General features: G+C 52.6%; 1 protein-coding gene across 4 annotated transcripts in view; it reads right to left on the bottom strand.

Annotated features, from left to right (window-relative positions):
* CDH4 (cadherin 4) overlaps positions 1 to 26,147 on the bottom strand; it is a 454,084-nt gene that overhangs the window by 108,126 nt on the left and 319,811 nt on the right. The window contains exons 3-4 of one of the 4 annotated variants that reach the window (XM_012803965.1): positions 16,619 to 16,845; positions 9,217 to 9,222 (exon numbers count right to left, since the gene is read on the bottom strand). In XM_012803965.1, the coding sequence (XP_012659419.1) occupies positions 9,217 to 9,222; positions 16,619 to 16,845 (233 nt within the window). Of the gene's footprint in view, positions 1 to 9,216; positions 9,223 to 11,529; positions 11,536 to 16,613; positions 16,846 to 26,147 lie in introns of all 4 variants that reach the window. The other 3 variants (XM_003787753.1, XM_003787754.1, XM_023512031.1) reach the window with 3 other exon arrangements.

Genomic DNA, 26,147 nt, shown 5'->3' with positions numbered 1-26,147 from the left:
ACACACCACTCAACACAGCCCCATCCCCCCTCTGTGGACACACCACTCAACACAGCCCCATCCACCCTCTGTGGACACACCACTCAACACAGCCCCATCCCCCCTCTGTGGACACACCACTCAACACAGCCCCATCCCCCCTCTGTGGACACACCACTCAACACAGCCCCATCCCCCCTCTGTGGACACACCCCTCAACACCAGCCTTAGTTCAAGTCACAGAAGCAGACGCTGCCCTTGTGATTTGCCCTCACATCCTCGTGACAACAAACTGTTGGATCTTCTTTGGCGCCTTGGTTTACTTTGGAAATGGGTTTTAGCACAGTCCTGTCTGTGCATTCTCCCCTCCAACCCGAGTGCAGACAACACATTCTGTGTAGGGAGCGCCCCCCTGGTCCTGACTGTCAGGCGAGGATGACAGCAGGACCCTGTGCCCTGGGTGACCACACAGGCCCCTCCTCTGACCCTGTCCCTGGGTGACCACACAGGCCCCTCCTCTGACCCTGTCCCTGGGTGACCACACAGGCCCCTCCTCTGCAGAAGTCCTACCCATCCTGCAGGACAGGCCCAGATAGACAGCACAGCCCAGAAGCCTGTCTTTACCTTGGGGTGATGACAGTTGGTTAATGACACCTCAGTGCTGATGAGAAAGGTCGGATGCACCTGACTGCTCACAGTGCCTTGAAATAACACAACACAATAGATAAACCACAAGCGTGACTGTGGGCACATGCTGAGCGCTTGGGTTCATGTGGCTCCCCCGAACCGCAATGAAGCTCCATCAACCCCACTTTCCCATGGAGAAAACAGGATGACAGGCAACACCGCTGAATGTCACAGAGCTCATGGGGCAGAGGAGTCCGACCTCAGGACAGGGCATCCCTCACTGGGCTCGCTCTGCCTGTGGAGTCCACATCAGTCACACCCATCACAGGGCATGTGTGTGGGCAGCAGAAACCTTTACTCCCATGGGGAGGTGGGGAGCCCCCGGGAGGGGATATGAGTGGCATCTCCTGGCACCCAGGATGTAGTCCAAAAACCATAGCCTGAGCAGAGAGAGATGTCTGCGTCCCTGGGCTCATCCTAGGACCAGCAGGGAGGGGTAAGGTAAGGAAACAAATCCCCGGGTCTCACCTGCAACTTGTGAACTCTGGGTGTGGCCCAAGGTCCATGTTCAAGGAGCCCTCTGGGGTGACAATGTGTTGCTCCGCACACACAAGCACATGTGCACGCACACAGGCACACACCCCTACATGCACACATACACCTTCCATCCCCCAAGCACACACATGCACGCACACACATGCACACCCCCTACAGGCAAACCCCACCCATGCACATTCTCTACACACACACACACACACACACGTACACATTCGCACACACGCCTACACCCACGCACACACTCATGCATGCACACACCCCCTATGCACACTCATGCACGCACAAACACACCCCTACACACACACCCCACATACACACGCACACCCCCCCCATACACACACATGCACACACGTGCACACAAATGCATGTATGTGCACACAAGCACCAGTACCTGGCCCTGTTCTCAACCCACAGGGCCTTGGGTGTCCACCCAGCAGAAGGGACACATTAGAATGGCTTTTGTTCCTGAGCAGGTCTGTATGAGGCCAACCAGGGAAACCAAGCAAATAAAACCCTTCCGATGATGGGAGGGGACGCAGGACATCTCCGGCACAACCTCCAGGAGGGGCGTTCCCTGCTGCGGGTGCGGGTGAGGCAGCAACCGCCCATCTCTCTCACCTGGGAAGCTGTGGGACCCCCAGAAATTCACCCTCTGAATTCCAGCCTCATCATTTTGAAGGGTTTCCCAGACAGCAGATTAAAAAAAAAAAACCCTCCTTTATCTTCCCTTGCTTAGGATGAGCTAGGATGGCATTAATTTCCCTAGTGCTGTTTAAATAAATTGCACATATTTGCTACTATTTTAAAGCTGTGAGACAAATGTAATAACAAAATCTGGTGGAAATCAATGCCAGACCTGTGCCGGCTTCTGCCTGGAAGATGCACCCACTTCCCTGAAAGAAAACACCAGAGACGATTAGCACCTGCCCCGTGCAGCCAGCACACCCTTCTGGACATGCGGGGACCTTGGGTGCACGCGAATACCACACAGAAATACCCTGGCTACTCACGCTAAGTATAAATAACACGACCCCCACTGATCTCTCTCGCTGCGTTTCTTTACTCTGCATTTGTGCTGGAAGGACTGAGTGACTGAGCGTTTTGTGGTGATTTGTGAACTCTACTCTCTCAGGGGGTGTCTTCCTCTATCCCCCCTCCAGGGTTAAAGGGACAGACCCCCCATACTTAAGGACACATTGATTGCCTTTTCAGGGGAATTGGTGAGAGGTGAGTGGAAGTGAGAGGATGGGGGAAGGCACAGAGCAGTGACACTCTTCCATGCTCGCTGGAAGGCCACAGGTGAGTTGTAAATTGACAAAAATCTGCATGGACCCAGCAGCTGCTCGGCTCAGCTTGGCACACCCCTCACTTCCTTGAGCTCTGGGCGGCGGCGCCTGCTTGGGTCTGCTCTCCTCTTAGGGGCGTGTCTGCGTGTGCTGATGCTGTGGGGGCCTGCCCCGTGCTGCAGGGAGCAGGGCCACTGCCCCCCCCCCCCACCTCTCCACAGGGAGAGGAGAATGATGCGGCACTGGAAAGAGAAAAAGAATAGACAGAGGAAGTGTCCAGGGAAGAATCCACCTGCAAACAGGGGTAATTGGTCATGTGTTCACAGTGCTACGGTGTGACGGGCTGCAGCTACCTGCTTCAGGACTGAACACAAACCACAGGGCAGAGGCATCCCCCAATCTACATGCAAACAGGCGTAATTTATCATGTCTTCACAGGATGATGAGCCAGGCAGGAGCCTTGGCTGTGAGGGGAAGGGGGTGACGTGGAACGCACTAGCGAGTGAAGTTCCCCTGGGGGTGTGAATGATCAATACAGAGGCCCCTGAGCACCTGCCACAGGGTCCCCCATTATCTGGGCATGAGGTGGGCATCAACTGCTCAGGGCATCTGCCATGGGGGTCCCCCCACTATCTGGGCATGAAGTGGGCACCAGTTGCTCAAGGCATCTGCCACGGGGTCCCCCCACTATTTGGGCACGAGGGGGGTTCTGGAATAGAAAAATTCAAAGTGTCATGGGGGTCCCCCACTGGCAGGGGCATCCATTGCTCAGGGGGTGGATGCTGATGGATAATTTCCGAGTCTCCTTGTGATAGAAAAGCAGATGGCTGGTCCCCTCCTGACCTGTCAACCTCAAAAAGGAGGCTGTCTGTGGGGGTGGGCCTGGCGGGTGCTCCTCCCAGGCACTCTGCACCACGTATGCTCCTGGTGCTGCAGACACAGGGGAAATGACCTCCCCCCCACCAATGGGCATGACAGATGCTGGAGATGAGGCCTCTGGGGGTGGTTGTGGGAATGTCCCCAGAGTAGAGGGAATAGCAGAGCAGGGACTGGGTCACCTGAGCACAGGTGTCTAGATGTGGGGGGCAAACATCCTGTGTTCCTAGCAGGAGTCTTTATTCCTAAGAGGTGGCAAAAATGTGGAGAGTGCTCTAAATTTCCAGAAGTCACATCTGCAGTGCGCTTCTAAGGGGAGCCTGGCATCCCTGCCCTCTGGAGACTGGAGCCTCAGACGGCAAAGGTGACGTGCCTCGTGCCATCCCACCCAGTCACAGGGTCACTGGGCTGACCCCACTGGGTGATTCCTTTGCACCTAAAATTCCCAGTTTCAAGAAAAACAGCATGGGGACATGACTGCTTGATTCAATAAAAGGAATTCGTGGAACTTTTTCAAGTTAGTTCCTGAAAGGCAGGACAGGCCAACTGGTCCCCGTGCCGGCCACTGTCTTGGTTGAGGTGCTCCATGCCAGCTGTATGTGCATCTGGCCCATCCTGGAAGGGCACGGTCACCTGCCTCCATCACCCAGGAAAGTGTCCCTTTGGAGAATCCCCTGATCCCGGTTTCTCTGACTGGCTGTGGAGCGCAGTGAACCCATGTGCTGAGAGACAGGCTCCATGCTCGGGGTCTGATTTGCAGGTAGTAATCAGCTTGCTTGGCCCAGTGTCAAGGAATAGGTAGGGGCAGAGGGAATCGAGATTTCACTTCCCCAATTGTACTGGCTGTCTTGGTTCTACCAAGAAAGAGAAGAACAAAGTATCTGGAACAGCCCCGAGCTGGGGGCTCCATCCTCCCCTGCCCCCAGGCTGTGTAAGCTACATGGTGGGAAGACAGGGTCCTGCTCCTTTGTGGGAACAGAGGTGGTAAGTGTCCCCAGAAGTAGGAATCAGGGTGAGCACAGGGTAATCAGGATGGGTTTAGGTGTGAATGGGAAAGCCAGTGGTCACAGGACCCTGAGCTCAGAGTGGAGCTTTCTTCTCATGCTGGGCGCTGGCTGCCCACCAAGGGCAGCTTGCATTCTTCTTCTGACACAGTCGTCAGAATGTCAGCAGACTTACAGCAGATCGTGGAGGTGTAGGGGGAGGGTATTTATGAGATAGACTCCTCCCTGCTGCTGACCCACTTAGCAGGGCCATATTTATGTCCGAGGGGCCACCCTGGGCTGGCTGCACAGCCAGAGTATCATGACTGCCCCTGTGTCTGGCCACTAGGGTGGCCCTTCATGGAGTAGCCACACGGTGGGTGTTGGGCTTCCCAAGGGTCTGGCACATGCCTCTGGTGTGGTGAGAGGGGGCAATGCTCTATCTGCTAAGGTGGCAAGAACCACGCTCTCCGGATGGAAGATTCTGGCAGCTCTGAAGCCCCATGCATGTCCTGGAGTCCCGATGAGGTCACAGCATCTTCTGTCCATTATCTGGACAAAACAGGTCTCCACTGCTCACTGCTCAGCAGCCCAGCTGTACCTCTGTCTTCTCAGCCATCCGGCCTCTGACCCCACTCACATCATCTCTCTATGACTGCTGAACGCTCATGGCTGGGGCAAGTGGTCAAATGGGGTGCACAGGACTCTGTGGCTAACCTGGACCATTGTGGGGAAGGACTCACTATTTCTGTACCTGGAACCAGCAGACTCGCACTGCTGTGTTGGGACAGGGAAGTGCTGGGTATCCTGCAGGTGGAGGTCCTTGGCTGCCCTGTTCTGTCCTCCCGGGGAGGTGCTAGGTACCCTGCAGGTGGAGGTCTTTGGCTGCCCTGTCCCATCCTCCCGGGAGGTGCTAGGTATCCTGCAAGTGGACGTCCTTGGCTGCCCTTTTCTGTCCTGCAGGGAGGTGCTAGGTACCCTCCCCTGTTCCATCCTCCAAGGAGGTGCTAGGTATCCTGCTCTGTTCCATGCTCTGGGGAGGTGCTAGGTACCCCGCAGGTGGAGGTCCTTTGCTGCCCTGTTCCATCCTCTGGGGAGGTGCTAGGTACCCCGCAGGTGGAGGTCCTTTGCTGCCCTGTTCCATCCTCCGGGGAGGTGCTAGGTACCCCGCAGGTGGAGGTGGTTTGCTGCCCTGTTCCATCCTCCGGGGAGGTGCTAGGTATCCTGCCCTGTTCCATCCTCTGGGGAAGTGCTAGGTACCCCGCAGGTGGAGGTCCTTTGCTGCCCTGTTCCATCCTCCGGGGAGGTGCTAGGTATCTTGCAGGTGGAGGTCCTTGGCTGCCCTGTTCTGTCCTCCAGGGAGGTGCTAGGTACCCCGCAGGTGGAGGTCCTTTGCTGCCCTGTTCCATCCTTTGGGGAGGTGTTAGGTACCCTGCAGGTGGAGGTGGTTTGCTGCTCTGTTCCATCCTCCAGGGAGGTGCTAGGTATCCTGCTCTCCATCCTCCGGGGAGGTGCTAGGTATCTTGCAGGTGGAGGTCCTTGGCTGCCCTGTTCCATCCTCCGGGGAGGTGCTAGGTACCCCGCAGGTGGAGGTCCTTGGCTGTCCTATTCCATCTTCTGATTTGGCCTTCCTGTTCTCTGCTTCCTTACAGCTCTGGGTGAAGCACGCTCCAGCGAGGGAAAAAGCTGCCCCCAAATGTCACACCTGGTGCTGAGTTTTACTGGGGATAGTAACATTTCTTTGAGGGGGGCACTGAATGTGCACAGCTCACCCCCTGTCCCTCCTTCCTTTCCAGTGTCCCTTTGAGAAGGGCACCCTGCACTTGCCTGGGAGCACAGACATTTCAAGTTTTAACCAGGGTGCTGTCTGCAGCCTTTCAGGCGGTTTCTATGGCAGCCAACAGTGGACAGAATAACATGGTCCTTAACAAACAGAAAAGCAGCAACAGGAAGGCATCACGTTCCTTACAAACTGAGCCCGTGGGCCACTGTGAACAGACATCACAGGACTTTGGCTGTGAAATCCCACTTTGTGAGATTGCCCTGTGTTGGCGACACGGCGAGGGCTGGGATGTGCCTTCCGTGCCTCTCAAGCACCTTGGCTTTCTTACTCCCGGTCTCTTCTTTGAAGAGGGGTTATGTTGAAAATTCCCATCCAAATGACAGAAGAGGGCTCCTGACTGAACAGGGTGGCCGTTGCTCTGTTTTATCTGCTAGGGCAGCCAGACTCTGATGTACCTGTGCATGCCGCCAGCTATGCCGGGCAGGCCTCTCTGAGCACTCACGCCCCGGTGGCAGGGACAGTGAGCACGTCCTCATCTCCACCTGGGGAAGTTTGGTGACTTGTCCAGGGTCGTCCATGGTCAGTGGGGACTTGGGCTGTGCCCTCCCTTCCCTCTCAGAAGAATGGTTGTGGGCGCAGAGGACGGGCGATTGCCTGCCACACCGTGGTCCTGGGCCCCACTGCCCCCACGCCTGGGTGCCCAGCAGGTGCCTCTTCTGTGACATCTCCCAGAGTGAGCAGTCCTGGGGGAAACAGTCCGTATGTGGTCATTGGTGACCTTTAATAATCGCCGTCATCCTGTGGGAGGCTTCGTGCTGCCCCTAATGAGCCTCGCAAACCACCGTTCTCTGGACCAAGATCTGAAAACCGCAGCTACCTGCTTCAGGACTGAACAAGAACCACAGAACGAGGCGTTGCCACTGACAGAGGCGCAGGCCATTCAGTCGTCACCTTCCTGTTCAGCCCAGAGAAGCCGGGGAAAGACTCAGACTGTTCTGGACAAGTCACGAGACTGGGCGTGCAGCCACCTGCCAAGCTGCTCAGTGTCCCTCTCTCCCAGTGCACCGAGGACCCCAGTCCCGGAGGAGGTCTCGAATCTGCTCTGGGCGAGGTTTCTGCTGATGCCGGGGCTGTCCTGAGCTTGAGGGTGCCACATACCTCCCCGACACCCCCACCTGCCTGGGCTGACACCCACAGACGTATCTAGATGGTGCCAAACGTCTTGGTTGAGAACAACGTGCTGTGGAGTGAAGACAACTGTGTTTAGCTAGAAACATTTTAAAATTACCCTTCAGTTTACAGAAAAAAATACATTGACGGTAAAAAAATTAAATTAGCAAGTTAAGGAAAAAATGTATGACTTTTCCTGGCGTCTGTAGTGATAGAACTGAATGAAATTGTTCACGTTGTGTCAATTAGTGAGAAAAATGGTCCATTTGGTGCTTGTGCCTCCAGAAGGCTCAGTCAAGTGGGTGAGGGTGTGACGGGCAGCCTGGAGTGTAGTCAGGTTTCCGTGGAGACCCCGCGGGCCCTGCTCACGGGTCTGACACTGTCAGTGGCTGTGTGAGGCCAGGTGCCCAGGCTTGTGGGCTTGCGAGGGCTCTGTGGCCATCAGAGATGCACCCAGCTTTCCTGTATGGGGGGTTTCAGGAGGGCTGAGTCCAAGGCCATGTGCCAGCAAACCTTCAATATTCTGAACAGGGAGCCCCCCCACGCACCCCGACCTTTGTCCCCCCCTGGATGTTCTGAATGGGGAACCCCCCACACACCCTGACCTGAGCCTGCCCCCTGGATGTTCTGAACGGGGAGCCCCACATGTACCCAGACCTCCTTGTGCCCTGCTGCACTGGTGGCTTCCTGGGGCCCACTGAGCTGGAGCCTTGGTGAGGCAGCTGAGTTTGTCCTGGGGGCCAGAGTGGCTGCTGGAAGAGGATTAAGGGGAGTCTGGAGCCTGGGCACAGTGTCTGCCTGGGAGCCGTGCCCCACCTTGGAGGGCGGCTGGCTCTGTCTGCACTTGGCCACACAGAGCCTCCACTGCAGCTGCAGGGCACCAGCCTCTCCTCTCCTGTTGCAGCCTCGTGCTACTCTCATAAAGGCCACAGATAGGCCGGTTCTCTCCTAGCTCTGGAGGCCGTGAGTCTGGATCAAGGTGCTGGTTGGCAGGGTTGGTCCTTCTGAGGCTGTGAGGGGGGATCAGACCCAGCCTCTCTCCTGGCCTCTGGGGGCTGCTAGCAACCTCTGTGGCCTGTGGGCAGCGGCAGCATCACCCCATCTCTGCCTCTGTCCTCAGGACGTGTTCTCCCGGGCACTGCCTCTCTAAGGACACCAGGCTGCTGGATTGGCCCACCCACCCCAATGACCTTTCCCCCAATTCATTACATCTGCTATGCCACTATTTCCAATAAGGTCGCAGTCTGAGGTTGGGACTTCAGCACCTGAATTTTGGGGGACACAATTCAACCCCTGCAGCAGCAAAAACCAGTGGACAGAACACAGGTCAGGGTCTGGGCCTGGCTGTGGGGTGTTGCTGGGCGGAGTTTATCCTTCATAAGTGCTGATGCGCTCTAAGACCCGATATTAGTTTCATAAACAACCATCTCTTTTTTGCAAACTATACCCACAGGTCCCATTGCCACTCTCAAGCGCTATACCAGCTAGTCAGATGACAACCGTGAGAAACTTTATCTTAAGTATTTACTGTGAGGCTGGGATATTGCTGATTCCTCAGGGGCAATTCAGCACTCCGGTGGGAAATATGTGACCTCATTTGCATTTTCTAATTGAATTGCTATCAGCTTTCCTGCAAGACTGCACAGAAAAAAAAAGGTCCTTCCGGATTCCAGCCCCGCTGTTACCCACAGAAAGACGTCTCCAAACAGTTGCTAACAGAGGACAGGAAGAGGAGGAGCAAAGCTGCCAATTTTTATGGTTCATGTAACTGTAAAGCTGTTAGTTTTACCCAAGTTCAAGGAGAGTTGCTGAAATAATGGGCAGAGGAGGCTGCACTTGGAAAACCTCAGCGTGGGGGCAATGAAATGCATGGAACCGGGCGACGAGGGTCCCTGCGTCTGCCCTCCCGGCTGCTGTCAGAGGCCTGTCCCTGGGCCTGTGAACACTGCGTGACCTGCCGCTCTGAAGGAGGCTGCTTGTTTCTCTAGAACCTTCCTCCAGAGCTCCTGTCCACCCTGTGTCTCCATCTGAATGCCCCACCTTCTCCAAACCCAGCTAGGAAGCCCTCTGCCTGCATTTGTTTAAAAGAAGATTTTGAATTGTGAATGATGAACTATGCGAAAAAAGTGCACAGAACAAAAGTGAGCTCACATCAGAGGTCCCCGAAGGCACGCTCTGCCCTGTGTGTGCCAGAGGTCCCCAAAGGCACGCTCCGCCCTGCGTGTGCCAGCACAAGACACCGCCCACTGGACTTCACAGCACCCGGCCCGTTCCTCCTGCCGAGGGCCCATCTGCTGCCTCCTTCACCGCAGGTCTGTGCAGGGCCCTCCTGTGCTCTTCAGGCGGAGGTCTGTCCACCGACTCTGCTGTGCATATTCCACTTTACGAATCTGCCACGTTTATTCATTCTCACGGTGACAGGTATTTGGGCTCTGCCTAGCTTTTGGCTACTATGAGCAAGGCTGCTCTTAGCATCCTGGTGTGTATGGAGCAGGACTCTCGGTATTTATGTGCACATCTGTCCGTGGGGGCGTGTGCGCCGAAAACCAGGCACATGGCTGTTTGACCTAATGAAAATGCCCGCTGCTGTCTACCGTGAAGCATCATCCATTCCACTTGCTCCACGCTCTCACCGACACTTGGTCTTGTACGGCTCTCCTATTTGAGCCATTCTGATACGCGTCTGGCCATCTGGCGGACTGCCTGGGCTGACTGCATCTTACCTGTGCACCTGCTACAGCTCCCCTCTTTGGCGACCAGCCCGTGAGCCTCTTGCTCATTTTAAAATCTGTCTTCATGTAGTGATTTGAGGTTCTCTGTATTTCCCACACGTGAGTCTTTGGTCATGACCAACCATACCTTCTCCCATGCCCTGGATTATTTTATTTACTTTTTAATATACATGTTTCAGTGGGCAGAAGTTCTTATTTTTAATAAAGTTCATTATCAATCTTTCCCACATATTTCCTGTTTGGTGTGCTGATCACCTCGAATTGATTTTTGGGTGTGCTGTGGGGTAGGGGTCATTTCATTTTTTTTCTGAAGGATACCCCATGCCCTAGCACTGTATAAACGACAGTCCTTCCTCTCTTGTTTAAGTAGGGATTGGCAAACTTTTTCCTAAAGAGCTAATAGTAAATATTTTAGGAATTGCAGACCAGTGTTGCAAAATTGTGGACACTTGTGTGGGAATCTGTAGAACCATCTAAAGTGCAACCATTTAAAGTGTAAGAACCGCCCTTTGCTTGTAGGACATTTTCAGGTGGCTCACTGGACTTGGCTGCAGGCTGTAGTTTCATGTGGGCTGCAGTTTGCCAGACTGGCTAGACAGCACCACTTGTAAAAAACCAAGAGTCTGTACCTTGTGCATGTGACAGGCTTCTCAGATTTTTGTTGTCTGAAAGTTATACGTCTGTGAAGCTGATTTAGTGAAACATTCAGTAGCTTTTCCTGGGCTTAGCCTTCTATTCCGTTTGCTACCTGACTGTCTCTGCTCCCCAAATCACACCATTTTAATTTGTGTAGTTCAGTGGTTCACAGAAGGGGACAGTTTTATGCCCCCAGGGAACTTTGGCAGTGACAGGAGGGAGCTTTGGTTGCATAGTGGGTGGAGGGGTGGGGGCCAGGGACGCTGCTGTATGTCCCACGGTGCACAGGACAGTCCCACCTGCAAAGCGTGCCTGCCCCAAATTCAGATAGGTCATTATGAAAGTTCTGAGATGCATAAAAATCAAGAAATGTCGAGTCCATGCACATGGGGACAAATGAAGCCCTCCTGGAACACTGAAAGCTGAGCAAGTCGAAATGTGCACGGAGGCCTCAGAAAGGACTCTGTTGCCTGTCTCTCTAAAGTGAATAAAGGACCGTAACACAGTCGGAACTTCCACAGTGACCCGCGTGGTGCTGGGGTGGGAAAACCCTCTGTAGTTTACCAGCATGTCTCACGTCGTGACGAGCGTATCTTCCCATCTTCTTGTTCTAGGCTACCTTAGCCCTTTGCATTTTTATTCAGAAATTTAAAATCAGAAACGAGCAAGCAAAAAAAAAAAAAAAAAATCTTCCAGGCTTTTATTGAGTCTGTGTTGATTCCATGGAAACTTTGCCTGGAATTAGTATCATTGCAGCATTAGCCTTCTATGTTACGACGGTGGCACAGCCCTCCATTCCAAAGGTCTTTAATTTTTCTCAGTAACACGTAAGGGTCTTGTAGATTTTTGTCAGGTTCATTCAGAGTCCTATTTTTAATGCTGTTGTAATTGGGATCTACTTCAGGCTTCACTTTCTAAGGACCTATTTCTGATATGTGGAGTATAATTGTTTTATATCCTGCACCCTTGTTAATCTCTACACTCAGAATCATAGAAACTACAATTAATGTGACCTTTACCTATTCTGATTTCTTTCTCGTGCTGTACTGTGCTGGCTTGTACCCTCGGTGGGTAATGTCGTATTTGTCGTATTTCCTGTCATCAGGGATGGTTTTGCATATTGCAACAGTAAAGTGAATATTTCCTGTAGATACTCTTTATGAAATTAAGTAAGACCCTCTGTTTTCCTAATTTGCTGACTATTTTGACCTGAATGGAGGTTAAATTTTAACAATCGCTATTCAGATAATCATGATTTTTGTCTTTTATTCTGTGTTAAGTTACATTGATTCAGTGAACTTCTATATTCTTGGAACAAATCCAATTTGGCTATGATTAATCATCCTACATAAACAATACTGGATTTCAAGGTGGTTGGTATTTTGCTTAGCATTTTTGCATCTATTTTTATGAGCAACATTAGACTATAATTATCCTCTCTCGTGTTATTTCAAGGTTCTTGATGTTTCTGAACGTGGATCCTGCTAGTTTGGGGCTTGGTTTTTGTCTGTATGGACAGGGTTGTGCTGGTTTGGGACACAATTCATGCCTTGGTTTGTTCCCGTTTTAGGTAAAGACTTTGCTGGTTTGGGACACTGTTCATTCAGGTTTTGGGCACGGTCACTGGCAAGGTTCAGAACACCACCACTCTGGGGGAGAGATTCCTCTTATTTGATTCTATGGAGACGATGGTAGCAGTTCAAAATATTCTGATTTCTATATGATTTATTTTCTACCCATGGGTAAGAAGGCTTTTATTTAACTTCCAAATCTTTGGGGATTTTCCAGTTATTTTCTTTGTTATTGACTTCTAGCTTAATTGCTCTGAGGTAAGAAAACAAACTGGGTTTGATTTTAGACCTTTGAAATATGTCGAGACTTGCTTGGTTAATTTTTGTAAATATTCTGTGTACGCTTAAAAACAATGTGTGTTTAGCAGTGATTGGTTTCTTTTACAGATGCCTGAGTAAGGCCAGACCTATAAATGGGAGGGTCTAGTCTTCTGTGTCCTTATGGATATTCACTCCACTTATTCTATCATTTACTAAAAGGTACTTGTTAAAATTTATCATTGATCATATATATTGGGTTATTTCTCCTTTTATTTTTATCCACTTTGGCATAAACTTTTTGAAGTCATATTGTTAAATGTACACAAATTTAGCATTCTGACATCTTCTCGGTGAGTTGAACTGTTCATTCTCATGAAATATTCCTCATCGCGTTTGATGTTTTTTCCCTTAGACTCTATTTGTCCGACATTAGCAGAGCTCGGACCAGCTTCACTCTGATTGGTATTTGTATGCTAATTTCCCCCTATGATTGCACTTTCAGCCTTTCCTTACATTTTTTAGATATCTTTTATAAACTGTCTACAGTTGGAGTTTTTCTTTATCCAATCCGTCAATATGTTTTCTTGTGATTACAGTAGTTAATATATTTTCATTTTGCTAATACATTTGCATATGTATGGTCTTACAGAAAGAAAAATATATGGCCCATCCATTCTGTTTACATTTCTCTTTTCTTGCATTTTTTTTTTGCATTGAAAATTTTAGTATTGTACTTGTCATCTGTTATCTTTAAACTTACATATTTTGGGGATGTTCGGTGATTTTTCAAAGACCTTTCGATAAATCTCTTTGGTTTATCAGAGTATATTAATTTGGCATTTCCAGTGTCTTCCAGAACAATGCAAGCAACCTACATCTCTTTGACTCCATTTATCTTTTCTCAAAGTTCGTGCAGTTCTTGTCGTGAGTGAACCATCTACTCTACGGCCCGTGAAACGTACTGTTATTCTTCATCTACATTTTTCTGTTTTTTTGTCCTTTTTGCAGCTCTTCATTCTGTCCCCCATTTCTACTTTCACTTCAACTTGTTTGTTGTCTGAAGAAAACAACTTGGGACAGATTCTTTCAGCCTTTGTTTGTTTGACATGTTTTTATTTTACTTTACTTCTTGAAAGATAGTTTTACTGGTAATCACATGACATGTCTGTATTTTACTTCTTGAAGGATAGTTTTACTGGTAATAGAATTCTGTTTTCCTTTAGTACTTGAGAAACACCATTCTATTGTCTCATGCCCTCCATAGTTCCCACTGAGAAGTCAGTTGTACCTCTAGTTGTTACTCTTTCAAACTTCAAGACTCTCTTGTCCATTGGTTTTCAAAATTCCCTCTGTTTTTGGGCTTCAGCTATTTCACCTGAGGCCCTCAAACACTATTATCTTCATGATAACCACAGGGCTCCTTGAATCTATTCCTAGATGCCTATTGCCTGTTTTAGGATATTTTCTGCCAGTTTTGGGATATTTTCAAACATTGCTTCTCCATTTTATTTCTTCCCTCATGTTCCAACCATACACATTAGGTCTTCTTACTGCTTCTTCAACATCTCTGACCCTTTTTCTGTGCTTCTTTCTGTATATCTTGTTATGCTGTAGAGAGCATGAATACCTCTTTTGATATCCTTTCTTTCACTAATTCTCTCTTCAACTATGACTACTCTGCAGACATAGCTATCCATTGAGCCCTTAATTTTTTTTATATTCTAGTTCCAAATCACCCTCTTAATTCTTTTTTATATCTTCTAATTATCTCTGGAAACTTATAATTAATTTGCTTAAACATAGTAAACATAATTATAAAATCTATGTTTGACCATGGAATATTATGCAGCCTTAAAGAAAGATGGAGACTTTACTTCTTTCATGTTTACATGGATGGAGCTGGAATATATTCTTCTTAGCAAAGTATCTCAAGAATGGGAGAAAAAGTATCCAATGTAGTCAGCCCTACTATGAAACTAATTTATAGCTTTCATATGAAAGCTATAACCCAATTATAGCCCAAGAATATGGGGAAAGGGGAAAGGGAGGGGAGGGGAGAGGAGGGGAGAGGATGGGTGGAGGGAGGGTAATTGGTGGGACCACACCTACAGTGCATCTCACTAGGGTACATGTGAAACTTACTAAATGTAGAATATAAATGTCTCAACACAACTAAGAAAATGCCATGAAGGCTATGTTAACCAATTTGATGAAAATATTTCAAATTGTATATAAAATCAGCACATTGTACCCTATGACTGCATTAATGTACACAGCTACAATTTAATAAAAAAAATTTGTTAGATCCAAGTTGGAAAAGCCAAAAAAAAAAATCTATGTTTGATGACCCCATTACTTGGAGCTTCTGTGAATCTTTTCTTATTATCTGCTTTGCTCCTCTTGCTTTTTACTTATATCATCTTGTCCCTCCTCATGTGGCCAGTCAGGAAGCAAGGTGCACTAGACATTGCATGTTAAGAGAAGATGGAGATCACATAGGGTCTGGGATCATGTCTTACACAGGAGAAGATTTACATTTGCTTTTTTGGAAGGCAGCTATGGCCACCATAACCTGGTACCACCTTAATCCATTTATAGAGAGTGACATTATTTGAAGGTTGGCATCAGTCCCTATAAGGGCCCATCAATGAAGTGACCAAGACCACAGTGAGTTGGTCTTCTAAGACCCTCCATCCCTGCCCACCTCCTCCCACCCCTGCACCACCATGGTGAGGGTCCAAAAGCTGTGGTAAGCACTGGGATGTGCAGAGTTGGTACCAGACAAATACCAGCAGAGCTACTATTTCCACCCTTGCCCACAGGGTACTCTCAACACCCTCAGGACAGGATGTGGGTAGCAGGAATTCCCTCAAACACCCAGCCAGTTGGTTGGAGAGAACCCCTCTGCCATTCTAGGTTCAGCTCTACCTACAGAGTCACCTTAACTTCTTCCCTAAGCATCAGGGATGTGGTGGGGGTCAGATGAGTTGACATCACTCAGGGTTGGGGTGAGTGGGCTCCTGGAAAGTCAGGAAAGGGAGCCATTGGTAACAAAAGTGGCCTGAAATATAACAGAGGAAGACCGGGTCTCATGGGCTGGAGAGACTCAGCCTGTATGCTGTCTGTGACAGCCATGTCTCATGGACACAGGGTTGTGGCCTCCCTGTGGTCCTGTGGCTGGGCTCCCCAGGGAGCTCTGAGCCTGGAAGATGAACTCAGTGTCCTGTGTTCCACTGGCTGGGCTCTCCTGGGCTCTGCCTGGATGTGGGTTGAGGCACAATCCTACTGGGGACTGCCTGATCACAGTCACAGCTGCTGCCCCACCTTCCACAGAGGATCAGGGGATTAACTGCCTCAGAAACAGCTTCATTAACATGCCTGACAAAAGGTGTCATTATATTTTCAATTAGTGCCTTTCATTGGAGGCCTTGGACAGGCTGGAAGCTCTCTGCTCTCTGCTCACTAGGAGCAAGGCTTCAGCACTGCACTCGGGAACTTAGGGACAGTCCAGCAGTCCCATAGTGAGCCAGGATGGGCAGTCCCTGCCCCTCAGCAGTGGGGCGCAGTTATCACGGGGAAGGGCCCCACATGGGACAGGATCCCAAGGCTCCTTCTGGCTGTCCCCAGAGTCTGCCTTCCTCATCAGCTTATGGCTTGTAATAATGACTCAGGAGGGAGTGAAAAATGACATCTCAGCGTCTTTACTATCCACAGAGTGAGGCTCACAGGTTGGGGGGCACTGCTGTTAGAGCCTTTTCTTCCTTTGCCCCCTCCCTCCATCTTTCCTTCTTTCTCCTCTTTCCCTTCTTCCCTCTGAATCAGCCCTGCCCTGGCTTCTCGCGTTGCCTCACTTCCAACCCCGTGGTCCGTGTCTTGCTTCTCATCCCTCCAGGGCTCGAGGGCTGCAGACTTGTCAGCACCCACTCTGAGAGGCAAATGTGAGGCTCTGTGTCCAGTGGTGATGAAGAACATCAAGATGGTGGCACAGAACCTTCAAGTGGGCGAGGGACCTGTCTGTAAAGTTGCTCTGACCAGTCTGGCCCAGGGAGATGCTGACTCTCTGTGCCTGGCAGAGGTCATGTCCTGCTGCCTTCAGGAGGAGGCAGGATATCAAACTCCAGGCACAGACCCCCTCCATCCACCTGGGACACCTTACCTTGTGTGCAGAGTACGGGGACGAGGTCTGGGCCACCAGTAGCCGCACCACGGCATCCCATCTCTCGGCTGTCTGGCGGTCCCACGCTGTCACCGTGAATGCCACCTGCTCGGAGGGGACCCGTAGCTCCCGGGTGGCAAAGACTGTCCCGTCTGCTCCGACTTTAAAGTCCACACTGTTGGTCTCATATTGTGTCCCCTTGGTCCCCAAACAGCTGCTGAACTTGACTGCAAGAAGAAGAGGAAGGGAGAGACAGTTAGGACTGGTCCAGCCAGCACGGGGCCCAGACAAGCACCGTGACCATGAGGGGCACCACCCTGTGTCCCCAGGGAGTAGCAGCTTCTTGCCCTTCTGAGAAGGCGACGGGTCTTATCTCAAGCCTCCAGGGAATTAGCCCGAGGACTTACAGAAGGAGAGAAGCAGAGGGCAACCTGTTCATCGCGTCACCTAAAGCATGGCCGCCCTCATGGCAAACGCATCTCTCCCTTGTTGCTATTTTCTCTGAACTCAGCTGAGTTTCAGACAAACCAGTGGGTATTCTCTGCCTAAAAAAATATTCCCTTGTTTCCCCATTCTTGCTGTATGCATACCTTCTGCCTGTCGGCACAGACTTTAAAACCCTGAATGGATCTATTTTTCCACCCCCAAGAAGGCTAAGTGCAAGAAGGAACAAGACAGAGCTGGCATTTAGGGTCCAGCCCCAGGGCCGGGGGGTTCTGGCAGCAGCACCAGGTGGTCTAGAAGCCTGTAAGCCCCTCAGTGTGAGTGGGGCAGTGCCATGCACTCTCTTGGCTCACTGCCGGTGGGAGTCCAAGGCAGTAAGTATCTACTGACCCTGCCGCGTCCTGTATGCGGTTTCCACAACATTACTCCAGCGATGGCACCACTGGCCCCTTCTGATGGCTTCAGTGCCACGGCCATCCTAAGCTCTGCTGCAGAGAGCGACCCCTCCCAAGCTGCGCATTCATCACATTGCTGCAGTTTTCATACAAGTGCTTTCGCAACTGTTGCCTAATGCCCTGGTAAATCACCAAGCACCAACAGCCAGTGTCACATTGCGCCGATAAAAGCGATGGATAAAATTACCTCGTATTTATAAAAATGTGAGTATCTAAGCAATTATGGTGGGAGGATTGGTTTCTTAAGCAATTTCTCTGTCACAGCTTACGTGATTTAATTACTATTTATTCTAAAAACGAAGAAAAGCTACTCACTGTTACATCTGATAAAGTGTTTTCCCTCGTGCTCACCTTTTATTGTTGCCTGCCTCGAAATAATAAATGCCGCTTATGTTCCCTCGTCTCAAATACTTCACTTCAGATGGCTTCCCAGTTACCGGCACCTCCCCCCAGTGCATTGAATACAAGAATGTTTCCAAATGTGATGACACCGGGCATTTCCATCCTGGCGGGAGGATGCCAGAGCCCCACAGACCGGGTTCCTCTGACAGCCGGGGCGGGCGGGAGAGCAACCTCCCCCTCCAAGGACAGAATAAATAATCACATTTTTTATTAAGTAACGGGAAGTTTCTAAACTATTTTCATAGTACTGTTTGTCCCAATGGTAAACAAATTAAAATCAGCAACAAATCAGTGGATCAATCACATCTGACAAGCGATCGTTACTGACAAAAGATAAAAATGACAGTTCCCTGATTGCTGAGCGATTAGCACAAATGCATAAATAAGTTGTTTGTTCCTTAAAAGCAAATGTCTAATAAACCTAATGGAGCTGGACAGCAGCGGGAGGGTTTCTGTGTCTTCAGGATGAGACAGAACGTCTGAGTTTTTTTAGGGAAACAGGCACCCAGCTTCAGTGATGTCCTGGGCGCTGACAGTGCTTTATAAAGAGTGGACTGCTGACACCTGGGCTGCCAGAACAGGGGTCAGCAGGAGCCGCTGGTCACAGAGACCAAGGACTTCGCAGGTGCCTCTGTGGGACAGCCGCTTGATGACACGAAAGCCAGGCCCTCAGAAGCCACTCTGAGGCACAAGTCTGGAGGAACGGGCCTGGACACAGCAAGGACTTCTCCTCAAAGTCCCTCCCATCTATGGTCTCTTGTCCTCGTCTAAGTGGGCACCTGGTGGCTCAGCCCTGCTCGTGCCCTGCTGTTCTGGATTCTCCAGACGGGGACCCTCAGCTTTCTGGCTCCCGGGCATCAACCCTGCTGGCCAATGGCACACGGATGATGGTGGCAGCTGGTGCGGCACCCTCTGAGTTCCTGACTGACTCCCCAGGAAAGGGGGTGACCTGGCTGCCCAGAGCTGGGCATGGCGAGGTGTTCTCTTATCCTGGGGACGCTTCTGGGCATGTGGAAAGGGACCGCTGTCACCTCACACGGCCTTATGTCCCACTCAGCTCGTCCTGGCAAACAGTGCTTCCATCTGAGCAAGAATGGAGATGGCAGCCGGCACTCAGAGTCCTGGGACGCCAGCAGGCAGCTGCAGCCAGGCCTGGTGCATTCTGGAATGCAGCCCCACACAGCCACAGCACTGAGAGGCCCTGTCCTCCCTGTCCCAGAGCCCGGCTGGGAGGGGGAGTCAAGGGCAGGACCTGGAGTTGCCCACAGAGCCAGGTGTCTGGGACACACTTAAGTGAGGCGACGTCTGAGACCCTTAAACACACCAGGCCAGGCTGGGCACTAGCACAGGCCTCACACCAGGGTCTGACAGTGCTGTCCAGGATCAGTCTATATCCAGACCGGCCTGGGACAGGACCCTGGCAGTGGGATGGGGTCAGCTCTGCTCACCACCCGGCAGCTGGCCAGCTCCCAGGGACGCCCCAGACACTCTGCTGTCTGTCCCTCCCCTCATGTCACCCATTTTTGTTGCCTTTGCTGGCTTTGTGCCTGGGCTTCTCAGATTCCATTTCCTGCCCACGTCCCCCAGGGCTGATAGCAGTGCCAGGGCCAGAGCGATGCTCATGGTTTCCTGCCCATCAGGGGCCGAGGATGGTGCCTGGCATACAAGGGTGGAATGAGGCCCAGGGCTCTCCCCTGCTGATGCCTCTCCAGGAAGCCCTGGTGTCTGCCCACTCAGGGTAGGGAGGGCATCTGCTTCACTCTGTGCCAGCCCAGAACTGTCCCTTGACAGACCTCCTGTGCCCTCCCTCACCACGGGACGGAACCATCAAAGGAGATAGCTGGCACTGCACCATGGGCCACGAAGGTGAGTGGCTCAGGTTTGACATACCAGGCTAATGGTTTCTTAACATATTGGCTTTTGGCTTTCTACGTTCTCTCTCAGTCTTCAGGAGAAAATTAAAATCCAGTGGGATCCAGTGGGATTCTCTAGAAAACTTTCCTTTCTACATACCAGATAAAACCAACACACGTCATGGAAAAGTTCCTCTTGGGATCTGAATGCTGATGGCACGTTTTGTCCTGACCCAGCACAGACCATTCTGGGCGTGTGCCTTGCGTGTGGTGGTGCCTCTGCCAGCCCCGGCTGCTCACCTTCTGACAGGAGCGTGGAGCCAACAGGTGCAGAAACTGAGGCCTGGGGATGTCTCATATTTTCTTGGGGAAAAAGTGGAAGAGGTAACATCTGAGGCAGGACTTGAGGACCCCTGCCTAGTTGGGGGGAGGGCTGGGCCTAGTTCCCTGTGGGAACTTTCTGCTGGGGTTGGGAGCATTAATCTGGGTGGTGCCTGCGCGAATCATGGGGATAAAGGGATAGGACATGCAGAATGGAGTTTTCAGAGGTGGGACACAGGGTGACCTCCACTAGCTTGTGGGGTTCCAGTGAGTGACCCTGAGTGTTTGTTCCACTCAAGTTTTTTTTTTTTTTGAAACGGAGCCTCAAGCTATCCCCCTAGGTAGAGTGCCATGGCATCACAGCTCACAGCAACCTCCAACTCCTGGGCTCAAGCAAGTCTCCTGCCTCCACCTCCCAAGTAGCTGGGACTACAGGCGCCTGCCACAACGCCCGGCCATTTTTTGGTTGCAGCCATCATTGTTGTTTGGCGGGCCCGGGCTGGGGATTTGAACCCGCCACCGTAGGTGTATGTGGCTGGTGCCTTAGCCGCTTGAGCCACAGGCGCCGAGCCACCACTCAGGTTTTGTTAAAAGCTATTTTCTCATTTAGCCGAGAGGGTAAGCTGAGGAAGGAAATAAAAACATCAGCAGTTTCTCTGAGTAAGCATGTTAGTTCTTATTCTATCTATAATCATTAACTTTAAGGGTCTGAGCAGTCTTGAGAAATCCAGAACCTGAGCCTTGTGTGGGGGCGGCCTCCTGTCTGTGGTCACACACACAGATCACTTGGGGAGGTTAGTCCCCCTAGTTCTCTATAGAGTAGATGCTCCAGCATGAGTCTCCTCTGAAGAATCAGTGGAACAGAAGCATTTTCCTCTGATCTCCACCCCAGAGGTGTCTTCCCTCTGATAAGGGTATGAACCCTCCTGCCCATATTTCAGGCTGGAGCTGTTCCTTTGATCTCTGTCCTGGCTGTAACACAAATTCCCACAATAGGTATTTGCTTTGACTGTTGCCTGGGCAGGCGACAGCCTGGTCAATTTTCTTCCCTAGCCCTTGAATGAAGCTTTCTCTACAGCCACTCTCTTCTTCAGAGTGCTTACAGACCCAGCAGGGGTGTTTACAAGCTGTAACCCTTACAGGCCAGGCTTCTAGAAAAGCAGGAACTGCTCAGATAAGGAATTTAGCGGCTGGTCTAACAGTAAGCTAGCTAAACTGTTTTTACTCTGCCTTGCTCAGCTTATTTCTCCATTTTTCCCTTTTTCTGGGGGTGTTTTCCCTTGCCAAGAATGGGATCTTTGGTCCCCATTCTCTCTGCAGACACCCTGAGAGCAGGGGCTCTCTCTGAGCACCCATCTTCACTTCTGTAAGGTGGGAGTAGTGGCCAGAGGGCGGGAGGAATGAGGTGGGGACTGGTCCCTTCATGGGAGCCTGGCACAGGGCAGGTGCTGGAGTGATGCCAGCTGCTGTCTTACCCACGGTCATGGTGTGCACCACTGCTGGCATCAGTGGCGAGGAGACAGGCCCCAGGGAGGAAGGGCCCTTGGACAAGGTCCCACAGGTCAAGATTGTCCATCCCATAGATGCTGATGCTCCCAGTGCCTGAGGAGGTCACTTGGAGGGTGGTGACTGTGTGAGGAGGATGTGGACAGACCAACCCTCAGGGGTCCTGACCAATGGGGTGGGACAGGGAGCCCAGCATGGTGCATGGCCAGGCAGCACCGTAGCCCTGACCCTGCAGGGATCCTGTCTCTCACCCTCTGGGGGCCAGCTCCCTGCTCCCCACCCTGTGGGGAGTGTCAGACCCCTTAGCACTCTGGCAGCCTCAGCCCCACATCACTGGCCTCCCCCTTGGGATGAGACAGAGTTGATCTTAAAGCCCTGCTCTCCTTCAGGATGACGCCAGAGACGGGATCCGCTCCATCTGCCACCCTCCAGAGGCCACTCTCTGCTGCCCTCCCGAGGAGTGACCACACCCAGAGGAAGGGCTCGGTGCTTGGGGTCAGCACCCAGCTTGGTCCCAAAACCTGTTTGGGCAGCAGGGATGAGCAGTGACACCAAGGAAACACTCTGGCTGGACCCTCGGGGAGGACGGCACACCAGGAAGTTCCACAGCATCTGGACACGACTCCCAGGCTGGGCATCCTCTGCTGGGCCCGGCCTGAGTGGGAATGTCAGGCCGGCTCCACCCACACCAATGTCCATCTGACAGCCTGTCTCCAGTGTTGATGGACCTCTTGCCCTGGGTGACCACATGGGTGACCACGTGATGGCTCCATCTCCCAGGACTCACCAGGACTCCTGTAAGAAAGGAGCCCCTGCCAGTGGGGAACGTGCTCAGCTTGCTGTGCTCTGTGGCAGCATCTTCCCCCCTTCCTTCCTCAGTGTAATTATAGGGAAACCACAGTGAGCAAAAAACAATTCCAGGGACTGCCATGTGGGGCTTGGTGTGAGGGTGGAGCAGACACCCACCAGGTGATGGCATCAGGACTCGGTCACTGCACTCCTGATGGAGCCTCCTGTAAGGAGAGCACAGGCCTGATGGGCTGGTGGGGAGTGACAACTTCCCTAGCAGGCTGGGGCAGGGAGCACACGGGGGCAGCACAGACATCACGTGCAAAGGTCCTGGGGTAGAGCTGGTGAGGGCTCCAGGCCCCGTGAGCTGGTGCGAGTGGAGCAGAGGCAGCTGGGAGTGACATGAAGGCAAGATCCTGGGCACATTTGGGGAGGGCCAGGGAGAGGCTTCGTAGGGACGTCAGGGTCCCCAGATCCTGTGTATGCTGGCAGTCTGCAGAGGAGGGAGGGCCACCCTGGGGACTGAGAGGCACCCTAATCAGCAGCCACACCTGGACACCCCCATTGGCGGCCACACACAGGATCCTGGGAACAGTCCATGGCTGTGGCTTTGCTGGCCCAGACCCAGTGTGGCTGCAAAGTGGATCCCGTTTCTCACACAGAAGGTGGTGCCACCCCACTGACACACGTCCTGGGAAACGTCTGCTCAGGACAGAAAAGTGCAACAGCCAGAAAGGAAGGAGAAAAGGAAGAAGACAGGAGTGGGGGACACGGGAGAGGGTCGGCCAGGCCAACGATTCGTTCCTTCCAGCAAAGTGGAGTTCACGGGGGAGGCCCCAGCTGGGGGCTGTCACCTGCGGGGTGCAGTCAGTGGCTGAGATGTGCCTCACTGGGTGGAGTCCTGGGGAGGCTCTCAGGGTCAGCCGGTGGTGTCAGCTGGCGGGCTCAGCTGTGGTCCCTGTGGGGCAGGGTCTGCCTACCAGGGGAGCGAGAGACAGACTGGGTGGCCCGTGTGTATGTGTCTGTGTGTGCCCGTGTGTGTGGGTGACTGCTCAGGCTCGGGGTGTCCCTTAGGGATGGAGAGACGCTCAGGACTAGACAGGCGATGGCTGCTCAACACTGTGACACAACCGTGCTAAATGCCACTGAATCTCACACTTTAAACAGTGAAATTTATGTTACGTTAATTTAATTTTGCTTCAGTTGAAAAGAGCAGTTTCCAGGGGCTTTCTGGGTCCGTGACTCCTGTCTGCTGGGATGACAGGGTGGAGGGTTCAGTGCCCAGAGCACGTCTACCTCTGCCAAGCTCCTGAGAGCCCACCCAGCTCCCTTCCCACGGAGGCCTCCAGCCCTAGTGCCCCTGCCTGGCCTGCTCTCATTCTCCCCCCCCCCAACCCAGAGAAGGCTGGGGGCTCATCTGAGTGAACTAGGACAGAAACCCCACGTAGGTGTCAAGGGGGAAGGGCCCATGCCCAGCAGCCAGCCCAAGGGGCCAGTCAGTGACACACAGTACAGAGCACCCAATCTAGGCGTCCCAAGGGACAGGCAAGGGGCTCACCTCGCTGGGGTGGGAGGGAGCCTGGGAGGCTTCATGACGTCGCAGCACCAGAACTGGAGGGAGCGCTAGCGGCCTGTGGCTACTGACAGACATGGCCGTCCTGCACAGTCCTGCGTCCTGGCCCATATCCTGGCGCTGGGTGTGTGCAGCACGTGGAGAGTGCCTGGGACTGGCACACACCAGGTGGATGGGCAGGTGTGACAGAGAGGAGCTGCTCTACCCCTCGCTTGAGTGGCAAGGAAAGCACTCGCTGAAGGGAAATTACATTTTAGGTGGCATTCATTTATTTAAGCAATTTCCTGAGCTTGACTGGATCCCTGCAAAGCGCAGGGCCTGAGTCATCACAAACGCCACCGTCCTCTGTCAGGGGCCCCCTGCCCTGGGTGTGGGGGCCTCCCTGCACTGGGCCAGCTCTGAGCTCAGCGTCCAGTCCAGGAGTGGGCTACCCAGAGGTGGGCTGCCGGTGGGGAGCGGCCAAGCCAGGCCCTCGGCTAGACAGCAGAGACCCTCTGCTCTTTTTCCAGGAAGACACACACAACTTTCTTAAGAACATTACAGCACAGCCTCCCCCCTCACCCCCCAGTCTTGCAGCTGCACAGCAGTGTCAGCGCAGCCCCGAGACCCACGGAGACGTGCGGCTTCCTCATTAGGAGGCGTCTGGTTTAACCTTTGCCCTCATCACTTTTAATTGCTGCCCCGTGAAAGGAGCCAGGAGACAGCGTGAGCCAGAGCCAGCCCGAGAGAAGCGGAGCCTCCACGTCCGTCGGCGGCAGCCTGCCTGACATCTGTGGGGGCAGCGGGCTGCGGTTCCCCAAGCCCAGCACACTGGAGAGTTGTGCTGTGGCTGTGGGCACACCTTTTCATCACTCTTCTTGTTAGGTGAATTGGGAAAGATCAAATGAGCCAGAGGGGAGCTTGTAGCAGGGTGGGCTGGGAAAGGATGGTTTCTTCAACCTGCAGAGGCTGCTGCCTTCCTCGTCCCCTTCCCTCCCTGTCTCCTTCCCTTCCCTTCTCCCCTTCCCACCCTTGCCCCTTCCCTCTCTCCCTGCCCTCTTTTCCCTCTCTCCCTCCTTTCCCTTCCTCCTTCCCTTCCTTCATCTTTCCTTCCCTCCATCATCCAACACTCACCCACAGTCCAGACACTGACCTAGGCCTGGGGAATCAGGCCCAGAACCTGCCTGCATGGTGGGGAGACTAAAGAACAAGCCAGAGTTTGAACAAAATCACAGTGATGAGGACAGAGTGACGAGAGAACAGACGGCCGGTGGGGAGGATGAATTTGTCTCAAGGCCTCGGTGACCAGGGGGAGTAGCCACAGGGAACTTGGGATAGCACGTGCAAAGGCCCAGTGGCAGAAAGCCTATGGGAGGGGATGGGACAAACAGGGATGGCTTGGTGGTGTGGACAATGTCTATGGTGCCCATTACCCAGAACCGTCTCTTCCTGGATCACAAGGGAATTCACTTGAACAACTATGCACCGATAGTCAGTCCTGAGTGACAGTCCTTCCCCGACTCTCCTCCCACTTCCCCTGCCTCCCCATTGCCTGCTGCCTCAAGGCAGCCTGGAGCACCCCATTTTCAGGTGTGGAAGCTGGGGCTTATAAACAGGAGTAGTGGACGTCGGGTGGGACCTGGGCACCTCCCCTGCAGGTCGCTCAGCCCCTGCTGAAGGGCTCCCACAGGGATTCACCACCTGGGAGAAGCAACAACTAGGACCAGACTCCCCCAAACAGCAAAGCCTCTGGCTCTGGGCTCTCAAGATGGAAGTCACAGGGGTTGAGGGCCCAGTGAAGGATCTGGGGCAGGGACTGGGGCTGTGTCTGACTCCCAGAGGTCAGTGAGCAGCTGCCCGACATGTCCTTTGTCTACACCTTGATTCTCCTGGATGCCCGGCTCTGGGAGAGGCAGTGGTGGTGCGTCACCATGCCAGGAAAAGCTGTGCCTGTGGACTATCTAGGGCACCCTAAGAATTCCCAGCTGCCCCCTCGTGACCTCCAGTGACCCCACACAGGTCTGCACTCAGAATCCCCATGACAGGTGGTGGGGCGCGGGGTAAGGAGGAGGGATAGAGAGGAACTCTGAAGCTGGGGGCCCAAGTCCTGAGTCACGTCTACCATCCATCAATGCCTGGGGGTGGGGGAGCTGACCTTTAGGCCAGGAGCAAGGGAGGCCCTAGTGAAGGGAGCCTGAGACATGGGG

This window comes from Otolemur garnettii, unplaced genomic scaffold, assembly GCF_000181295.1.
Source record: "Otolemur garnettii isolate 467f Iridium unplaced genomic scaffold, OtoGar3 scaffold00023, whole genome shotgun sequence".
Taxonomy (NCBI): Eukaryota; Metazoa; Chordata; class Mammalia; order Primates; family Galagidae; genus Otolemur; species Otolemur garnettii.
Note: the sequence above shows the minus strand (reverse complement) of the source record. Positions and strands in the feature narration are given on the sequence as shown.